This window comes from Oncorhynchus gorbuscha, unplaced genomic scaffold (genome assembly GCF_021184085.1).
Source record: "Oncorhynchus gorbuscha isolate QuinsamMale2020 ecotype Even-year unplaced genomic scaffold, OgorEven_v1.0 Un_scaffold_1295, whole genome shotgun sequence".
NCBI classification, from domain to species: Eukaryota; Metazoa; Chordata; class Actinopteri; order Salmoniformes; family Salmonidae; genus Oncorhynchus; species Oncorhynchus gorbuscha.
The window spans coordinates 112,501-122,768 of record NW_025746115.1 but is presented as its reverse complement, the minus strand read 5'-3'; the positions used below and the strand labels follow the sequence as shown (position 1 = coordinate 122,768).

Sequence of the window (10,268 nt, the reverse complement as noted above, 5' to 3'; positions counted from 1 at the left end):
CCTGATTAGAGGGGAATCACCCACCTGGTGTCCCAGGTCTAAACCAGTCCCTGATTAGAGGGAACAACATGCAGTGGAACTGGCTTGGAGGTCCAGAGTTGAGTTTGAGGGAGCTGGTCTATATCCACTGATGAAGAAAGACTGGATTGAGTATTGGATTTTCCAATGGCTTGTGGAGGCAGATGGTATTGAGTGTGTTTTCCAGATTGTTATTGGGCGGTGACGGAGAGAGAGACGGAGAGAGAGAGCCTGCGTGCTGGTGTGTGTGTGTGTGTGGAATGGGAGGCATGTTGCTTCAGTTAGAAAGGGCAGTGTGGCCCTGTCTGGAACACAATTTATTATGGAAACCACAGAGAGGTGATTATTGCAGAGGGAGAATGTGGATGGCTTACTAGAAGAGAGAGAGGAAGGGAGGGAGAGAAAGAGCAGGAAAGAGAGAGACTCCTCTGCTGGCGGGGAGTCATCCAGACAGGCAGGCAGCTAGAGTAAATACAGTATGGCATGTGAGTGACCCAGATACAACCTGGACCTGGCCAGGAGTCTGAAGAGGGAGGAGAGGAGGCTGATTATTGCCAGAGCTGTTCATTAGGCCATTATTTCCTGTGTCCTCTATCCTGTGTGTAGTGTCTTTACTACAGCCTGTGTCCTCTGTCCTGTGTGTAGTGTCTTTACTACAGCCTGTGTCCTCTATCCTGTGTAGTGTCTTTTCTACAGCCTGTGTCCTCTATCCTGTGTGTAGTGTCTTTACTCCAGCCTGTGTCCTCTATCCTGTGTCTAGTGTCTTTACTCCAGCCTGTGTCCTCTATCCTGTGTCTAGTGTCTGTACTACAGCCTGTGTCCTCTATCCTGTGTCTAGTGTCTTTACTCCAGCCTGTGTCCTCTGTACACCTGTGAGCTATAAATGGAAACTTCCATGGCTTTTCTCTGTATTGTCTACTGTACACAGAATTTCAAACACACAACATTACAAAAGGAGCTGCATACTGTATGGGACTTATGGCATGCTGCCATGTCACTGTGAGTGATTCTCAGTGAGTGATGTAACTCAGGGTTAGTGGGGAATTCTCAGTGATGTAACTCAGAATTCTCAGGGAGGTGGGGAATTCTCAGTGATGTAACTCAGGGGAGTGGGAATTCTCAGTGATGGTGAATTCTCAGTGATGTGACTCAGGGTAGGGGAATTCTCAGTGATGTGACTCAGGGGAGTGGGGAATTCTCAGTGATGTAACTCAGGGGAGTGGGGAATTCTCAGTGATGTAACTCAGGGGAGTGGGGAATTCTCAGTGATGTGACTCAGGGGAGTGGGGAATTCTCAGTGATGTAACTCAGGGGAGTGGGGAATTCTCAGTGATGTGACTCAGGGGAGTGGGGAATTCTCAGTGATGTGACTCAGGGGAGTGGGGAATTCTCAGTGATGTGACTCAGGGGAGTGGGGAATTCTCAGTGATGTGACTCAGCTTAAAGTATTTTCTCTCTCTCTCTCTTACAGATCATTGCCTCATCCCAGGACCCATGGACTAAATGGATGTTAAAACCACCTTTCTCGCCAAGTTTACCACTCATCATAGTCCAATCATCATAGTCCAATCATCATAGTCCAATCATCATAGTCCAATCATCATAGTCCAATCATCATAGTCCAATCATCATAGTCCAATCATCATAGTCCAATCATCATAGTCCAATCATCATAGTCCAATCATCATAGTCCAATCATCATAGTCCAATCATCATAGTCCAATCATCATAGTCCAATCATCCAGGAAATGCAGGATCTTTGAACATGAACAATCTGTTCCTCTCCTTCAGCTGAGACAGACTGCCAGTCAGTAACCACATAGTGTAACAGTCTCTCTATCATCTTTTGGAGGATCACTTAGTCTCAGTATCTCACCTTTAACCCCTCAACCCCCAGCCCTTGACCCTTAACCCCTGACCCCTAACCATGTACGGCAGCTCCCGCTCCGTTGCCAAGATGGAGGGCAACAACGGCAGCAGTCAGAGTCCTGGTCGCTCCCCCTGCCTGCCCCGCTCCCCGCGCCTCGGCCACCGTCGCACCAACAGTACAGGAGGCCCTGGGGGAAAGACTCTCTCCATGGAGAACATCCAGTCTCTGAACGCGGCCTATGCCACCTCCGGACCCATGTACCTCAGTGACAACGAGGTCATCTCTCAACAGGTGATCTAGTAATGCAATATGACGTGTCGTTTAGCAGAGGTTTTTATCCAAAATGACCTTCTGTTCTTTTAAATCAGGAGTCGTAAACCTTTTCTTGCCCAGGGACCCCCTCCCAGGCAAACCGGCGACCCTGGGACCCCCTCCCAGGCAAACCGGCGACCCTGGGACCCCCTCCCAGGCAAACCGGCGACCCTGGGACCCCCTCCCAGGCAAACCGGCGACCCTGGGAAACACATGACACTATGACTAGCACCTTGCTTTTACCAAATACACTTCCTGTATGGCTAGCACCTTGCTTTTACCAAATACACTTTCTGTATGGCTAGCACCTTGCTTTTACCAAATACACTTCCTGTATGGCTAGCACCTTGCTTTTACCAAATACACTTCCTGTATGATTAGCACCTTGCTTTTACCAAATACACTTCCTGTATGGCTAGCACCTTGCTTTTACCAAATACACTTCCTGTATGGCTAGCACCTTGGTTTTACCAAAGACACTTCCTGTATGGCTAGCACCTTGCTTTTACCAAATACACTTCCTGTATGGCTAGCATCTTGCCTTTACCAAATACACTTCCTGTATGGCTAGCACCTTGCTTTTACCAAATACACTTTCTGTATGGCTAGCACCTTGCTTTTACCAAATACACTTTCTGTATGGCTAGCATCTTGCTTTTACCAAATACACTTCCTGTATGGCTAGCACCTTGCTTTTACCAAATACACTTCCTGTATGGCTAGCACCTTGCTTTTACCAAAGACACTTAGCTACTGTATGGATGTGAATTATTTAAATGGTTTGTATTCCTGTATGTGAATTCTGTTGTTTGTATATTTGAATATGCTGATCTTAACTAAATTAATTTTGTGGACAATAAAGTAAATCTAATCTAATCCGGTCTATTCTAGACCCAGGCCTATCCCAACCCCAACCACGACCCTAGCCTGCCCAAGAGCACCATGACCCTGGGTCGCTCCGGAGCAAAGCTCCCTTACGGCGTCCGGACAACCGCCATGGGTTCCAACCCCAACATCAGCCAGGGAGGTGGAGGCTCGTCCATGCCCAGTGACAGCATCGTGTTTGGGTGTGACCACGTGTCCTCGTCCCAGTCCAGCCTCCAGCAGGCGTCCACGGTGCCTCACTCCTTACGCCAAACCAGAGACAACACCATCATGGACCTCCAGACCCAGCTGAAGGAGGTGCTGAGGGAGAACGAGCTCCTCCGGGGGGAGGTGGATGTGAAGGAGAGCAAGCTGAGCTCTTCCATGAACTCCATCAAGACCTTCTGGAGCCCCGAGCTGAAGAAGGAGAGAGCCCTGAGGAAGGACGAGGTGTCCAAGATCTCTGTCTGGAAGGAGCAGTACAGAGTGGTGCAGGACGAGACTCAGGTAAGATCCTGGAGTCACTGGCAGTACATGTAGTTAGACTGGAAGGAGCAGTACATGTAGTTAGACTGGAAGGAGCAGTACATGTAGTTAGACTGGAAGGATCAGTACGTGTAGTTAGACTGGAAGGATCAGTACGTGTAGTTAGACTGGAAGGATCAGTACGTGTAGTTAGACTGGAAGGATCAGTACGTGTAGTTAGACTGGAAGGATCAGTACGTGTAGTTAGACTGGAAGGATCAGTACGTGTAGTTAGACTGGAAGGATCAGTACGTGTAGTTAGACTGGAAGGATCAGTACGTGTAGTTAGACTGGAAGGATCAGTACGTGTAGTTAGACTGGAAGGATCAGTACGTGTAGTTAGACTGGAAGGATCAGTACGTGTAGTTAGACTGGAAGGATCAGTACGTGTAGTTAGACTGGAAGGAGCAGTACGTGTAGTTAGACTGGAAGGAGCAGTACGTGTAGTTAGACTGGAAGGATCAGTACCTTCCAGAGAATATTGGAGAGGGGAGAGGGAGTACTGGAGAGGGGAGAGGGAGTACTGGAGAGGGGAGAGGGAGTACTGGAGAGGGGAGAGGGAGTACTGGAGAGGGGAGAGAGAGTACTGGAGAGGGGAGAGAGAGTACTGGAGAGGGGAGAGAGAGTACTGGAGAGGGGAGAGAGAGTACTGGAGAGGGGAGAGAGAGTACTGGAGAGGGGAGAGAGAGTACTGGAGAGGGGAGAGAGAGTACTGGAGAGGGGGAGAGAGTACTGAGAGGGGGGGAGAGAGAGTACTGGAGAGAGGGGAGAGAGAGAGTACTGGAGAGGGGGAGAGAGAGAGTACTGGAGAGGGGGAGAGAGAGAGTACTGGAGAGGGGGAGAGAGAGTGTACTGGAGAGGGGGGAGAGAGAGTGTACTGGAGAGGGGGGAGAGAGAGTGTACTGGAGAGGGGGGAGAGAGAGTGTACTGGAGAGGGGGGAGAGAGAGTGTACTGGAGAGGGGAGAGAGAGTACTGGAGAGGGGAGAGGGAGTACTGGAGAGGGGAGAGAGAGAAATCTAACAGGAAGCTGTAAAGTTTCATTACATACATGCTGAGATATTGGTGATGATGATGATGATGGTGATGCCAAATAGCCAAATAGTGGACTGAGGGTGTCTTTCACAACTACACACAGATGCATGCACACACACGCTCGCACGCACGCACAAACAACACACAGCTGTCAGAACCACACCTCATTGTGAAATCAGTGAAGATATTGCAGCAGAAATCACAGCACGTCCTGGAAGAGCACATGTTTTTAGAGCAGAAATAGCAGTAGTGTATTCAGATGGCCTGTCAGCCAGATGGACATAGTGTTTTCAGATTGTCTGTCAGCCAGATGGTCTGTCAGCCAGATGGACGTAGTGTATTCAGATGGCCTGTCAGCCAGATGGACGTAGTGTATTCAGATGGCCTGTCAGCCAGATGGACACTGTAATGTCCCAGGAGTCTCTCAATGGGCAGTTACAGTCACCCCACTGTGTCCTAAACACATCTCAGGAACAGAGTGTGGGCTTCTGGAAGTGTGTGTGTGTGTGTGTGTGTGTGTGTGTGTGTGTGTGTGTGTGTGTGTGTGTGTGTGTGTGTGTGTGTGTGTGTGTGTGTGTGTGTGTGTGTGTGTGTGTGTGTGTGTGTGTGTGTGTGTGTGTGTGTGTGTGTGTGTGACACCAACCATCCTCTCTTATCCCAGGAGATGACTCAAGCTCCAGGAACAATTTGAGACAGACAGAGAGAGACAGAAAGATAGAGAGGGGGACAAAGAGAGAGAGAGGGGGACAAAGAGAGAGAGAGAGACAGAAAGATAGAGAGGGGGACAAAAGAGAGAGAGAGAGAGTCAGAAAGATAGAGAGGGGGACAAAGAGAGAGAGAGAGAGAGAGACAGAAAGATAGAGAGGGGGACAAAGAGAGAGAGAGAGAGACAGAAAGATAGAGAGGGGGACAAAGAGAGAGAGAGAGAGAGAGAGAGACAGAAAGATAGAGAGAGGGGGACAAAGAGCAAGAGAGGGGACAAAGCGAGAGAGACAGAAAGACAAAGAGAGAGAGAAAGACAGAGAGGGGGACAAAGAGAGAGAGAAAGACAGAGAGAGGGGGGCAAAGAGAGAGAGAAAGACAGAGAGAGGGGGACAAAGAGCAAGAGGGGACAAAGCGAGAGAGACAGAAAGACAAAGAGAGAGAGAAAGACAGAGAGAGGGGGACAAAGAGAGAGAGAAAGACAGAGAGAGGGGGACAAAGAGAGAGAGAAAGACAGAGAGAGGGGGACAAAGAGAGAGAGAAAGACAGAGAGAGGGGGACAAAGAGAGAGAGAAAGACAGAGAGAGGGGGACATAGAGTCCCGGTGCCAGAGAGAGAAAGAGAGAGGGGGACATAGAGTCCCGGTGCCAGAGAGAGAAAGACAGAGAGAGGGGGACAAAGAGAGAGAGAGAAAGACAGAGAGAGGGGGACAAAGAGAGAGAGAAAGACAGAGAGAGGGGGACAAAGAGCGAGAGAAAGACAGAGAGAGGGGGACAAAGGGCGAGAGAAAGACAGAGAGAGGGGGACAAAGAGAGAGAGAAAGACAGAGAGAGGGGGACAAAAGAGAGAGAGAAAGACAGAGAGAGGGGACAAAGAGAGAGAGAAAGAGAGAAAGAAAGAGAGAGAGGGGGACAAAGAGAGAGAGAGAGACAGAGAGAGGGGGAAAAAGAGAGAAAGAAGAGACAAAGAGAGAGAGAGATAGGGGACAAAGAGAGGGGGAGAAAGACAGAGAGAGGGGGACAAAGAGAGAGAGAAAGACAGAGAGAGGGGGACAAAGAGAGAGAGAAAGACAGAGAGAGGGGGACAAAGAGAGAGAGAGAAAGACAGAGAGAGAGAAAGACAGAGAGAGAGAGAAAGAAGAGAGAGAGGGGGACAAAGAGAGAGAGAAAGACAGAGAGAGGGGGACAGAGAGAGAAAGAGAGAAGACAGAGAGAGAGAGAAAGAGAGAGAGGGGGACAAAAGAGAGAGAAAGGACAAAGAGAGAGAGAGAAAGACAGAGAGAGGGGGACAAAGAGAGAGAGAGAAAGACAGAGAGAGGGGGACAAAGAGAGAGAGAGAAAGACAGAGAGAGGGGGACAAAGAGAGAGAGAAAGACAGAGAGAGGGGGACAAAAAGAGAGAGAGAAAGACAGAGAGAGGGGGACAAAGAGAGAGAGAAAGACAGAGAGAGGGGGACAAAGAGAGAGAGAAAGACAGAGAGAGGGGGACAAAGAGAGAGAGAAAGACAGAGAGAGGGGGACAAAGAGAGAGAGAAAGACAGAGAGAGGGGGCAAAGAGAGAGAGAAAGACAGAGAGGGGGACAGAGAGAGAGAAAGACAGAGAGGGGGACAGAAGAGAGAGAGAAAGACAGAGAGAGGGGGACAAAGAGAGAGAGAAAGACAGAGAGAGGGGGAAAGAGAGAGAGAAAGACAGAGAGAGGGGGGCAAAGAGAGAGAGAAAGACAGAGAGGGGGACAAAGAGAGAGAGAAAGGCAGAGAGCGAAAGACAGAGAGAGGGGGACAAAGAGAGAGAGAGAAAGACAGAGAGAGGGGGACAAAGAGAGAGAGAAAGACAGAGAGAGGGGGACAAAGAGAGAGAGAAAGACAGAGGGGGACAAAGAGAGAGAATTAGATAAATCTGTCTCCATCCTTTCTCTACACCACCACTTTTCTGAGGCTTTTCAGACATTTCCTCATGTATTTTTATTCCCTCCTCTTTACCTCTCCTCCTCTCAGATGGAGCGATAGAACGTCATGGAAAATATGTTCATGGTGGAGGGAAGCTAGAGCATGTTATTATTGAGAGAGAGAGAGAGAGAGAGAGGGGGGTGAGAGAGAGTGAGAGGTGGGAGCGAGAGAGTGAGGGGGAGAGAGAGAGGGGGGAGAGGGTGTGAGAGAGAGAAGGTGGAGAGGGGCGAGAGGGGGGGTGCCAGACAATGTTATAGATTTGCTACCCAGTGCCATAGAGTCCCAGTGCCATAGAGTCCCAGTGCCATAGAGTCCCGGTGCCATAGAGTCCCGGTGCCATAGAGTCCCGGTGCCATAGAGTCCCGGTGCCATAGAGTCCCGGTGCCATAGAGTCCCGGTGCCATAGAGTCCCGGTGCCATAGAGTCCCGGTGCCATAGAGTCCCGGTGCCATAGAGTCCCGGTGCCATAGAGTCCCGGTGCCAGAGAGTCCCAGTACCAGTGCCAGAGAGTCCCGGTGCCATAGAGTCCCGGTGCCGGAGAGTCCCAGTCCATAGAGAGTCCCAGTGCCATAGAGAGTCCCAGTGCCATAGAGAGTCCCAGTGCCATAGAGTCCCAGTGCCATAGAGTCCCAGTGCCATAGAGTCCCGGTGCCATAGAGTCCCGGTGCCATAGAGTCCCGGTGCCATAGAGTCCCGGTGCCATAGAGTCCCGGTGCCATAGAGTCCCGGTGCCATAGAGTCCCGGTGCCAGAGAGTCCCGGTGCCATAGAGTCCCGGTGCCAGAGAGTCCCAGTACCAGTGCCAGAGAGTCCCGGTGCCATAGAGTCCCGGTGCCGGAGAGTCCCAGTCCCGGAGAGTCCCAGTCCCATAGAGAGTGCCAGTCCCATAGAGAGTCCCAGTCCCATAGAGAGTCCCAGTGCCATAGAGAGTCCCAGTGCCATAGAGAGTCCCAGTGCCATAGAGAGTCCCAGTGCCATAGAGAGTCCCAGTGCCATAGAGAGTCCCAGTGCCATAGAGAGTCCCAGTGCCATAGAGAGTCCCAGTGCCATAGAGAGTCCCAGTGCCATAGAGAGTCCCAGTGCCATAGAGTGTCCCAGTGCCATAGAGTGTCCCAGTGCCATAGAGTGTCCCAGTGCCATAGAGTGTCCCAGTGCCATAGAGTGTCCCAGTGCCATAGAGTGTCCCAGTGCCATAGAGTGTCCCAGTGCCATAGAGTGTCCCAGTGCCATAGAGTGTCCCAGTGCCATAGAGTGTCCCAGTGCCATAGAGTGTCCCAGTGCCATAGAGTGTCCCAGTGCCATAGAGTGTCCCAGTGCCAGAGAGTGTCCCAGTGCCAGAGAGTATCCCAGTGCCAGAGAGTATCCCAGTGCCAGAGAGTATCCCAGTGCCAGAGAGTATCCCAGTGCCAGAGAGTCCCACTGCATACCAAGACTCTCACTCTAGACTCAGTTGAGTGCCCTTTAACATGGCTGGATCTGGAGTAGTCTATAGGGGGTCATAGAGTTGGCTGTGTGTGTGGTTATGTGTGTGCGCAGTGTGTGTGTGTGTGTGTGTCAGTGTGTGTTTGTGGATGTGTACCCAGGTGTGTGTATCTCTGTCTGTGTGTTGTGTGACAGAGTGTGTGTCTGACAGTGTATATTTCTTAGTAGTGTGTGAACCTGGTGACAGTGTAAGGTGTCAGTGGTCTCTGTGTTAGAAGAGCTATAGGACTGCAGTGGCCCACACCCAGACAGCCGACACTATCAATCTCAGGTTATATTCCAAATGGCACCCCATTCCCTATATAGTGCACTACTTCTGACCATAGCACTATGGGCCCTAGTGCACTTTATAGGAAATAGGTTCCTATCTTATAAAAGAAACCAGTAAATCTTGTGAGTAAAGAGATAGGGGTGGAGGGAGGAGAGCTAGGGTTGGAGGGAGGAGAGCTAGGGGTGGAGGGAGGAGAGCTAGGGTTGGAGGGAGGAGAGCTAGGGTTGGAGGGAGGAGAGCTAGGGTTGGAGGGAGGAGAGCTAGGGTTGGAGGGAGGAGAGCTAGGGTTGAAGGGAGGAGAGCTAGGGTTGGAGGGAGGAGAGCTAGGGTTGGAGGGAGGAGAGCTAGGGTTGGAGGGAGGAGAGCTAGGGTTGGAGGGAGGAGAGCTAGGGTTGGAGGGAGGAGAGCTAGGGGTGGAGGGAGGAGAGCTAGGGGTGGAGGGAGGAGAGCTAGGGGTGGAGGGAGGAGAGCTAGGGGTGGAGGGAGGAGAGCTAGGGTTGGAGGGAGGAGGGATAGGGTTGGAGGGAGGAGGGACAGGGTTGGAGGGAGGAGGGATAGGGGTGGAGGGAGGAGGGATAGGGTTGGAGGGAGGAGGGATAGGGTTGGAGGGAGGAGGGATAGGGTTGGAGGGAGGAGAGAGAGGGTTGGAGGGAGGGTTGGAGAGAGAGGGGATAGGGTTGGAGGGAGGAGAGAGAGGGGTGGAGGGAGGAGAGAGAGGGGTGGAGGGAGGAGAGAGAGGGGTGGAGAGAGAGGGGTGGAGGGAGAGGAGAGATGGGGGTGGAGGGAGAGGAGAGATGGGGGTGGAGGGAGGGGTGGAGGGAGAGGAGAGATGGGGGTGGAGGGAGAGGAGAGATGGGGGTGGAGGGAGGGGTGGAGGCCTCCTGGCTACACTATACCTAGACCCTCCTCCTCCTGGCTACACTATACCTAGACCCTCCTCCTCCTGGCTACACTATACCTAGACCCTCCTCCTGGCTACACTATACCTAGACCCTCCTCCTGGCTGCACTATACCTAGACCCTCCTCCTGGCTGCACTATACCTAGACCCTCCTCCTGGCTGCACTATACCTAGACCCTCCTCCTGGCTACACTATACCTAGACCCTCCTCCTGGCTACACTATACCTAGACCCTCCTCCTGGCTACACTATACCTAGACCCTCCTCCTGGCTACACTATACCTAGACCCTCCTCCTGGCTGCACTATACCTAGACCCTCCTCCTGGCTGCACTATACCTAGACCCT

General features: G+C 51.6%; 1 protein-coding gene across 1 annotated transcript in view; it reads left to right on the top strand.

Moving 5' to 3' along the window:
- Positions 1–1,493: 1,493 nt before the first annotated feature.
- The window catches only part of LOC124022106 (ELKS/Rab6-interacting/CAST family member 1-like), a gene marked incomplete at its 3' end in the record, with an annotated part of 114,729 nt that continues 105,954 nt past the window's right edge, over positions 1,494–10,268 (top strand). The window contains exons 1-2 of the mRNA XM_046337150.1: positions 1,494–2,179; positions 3,092–3,571. Coding sequence (XP_046193106.1) covers positions 1,946–2,179; positions 3,092–3,571 — 714 coding nt within the window. The remainder of the gene's footprint in view (positions 2,180–3,091; positions 3,572–10,268) is intronic.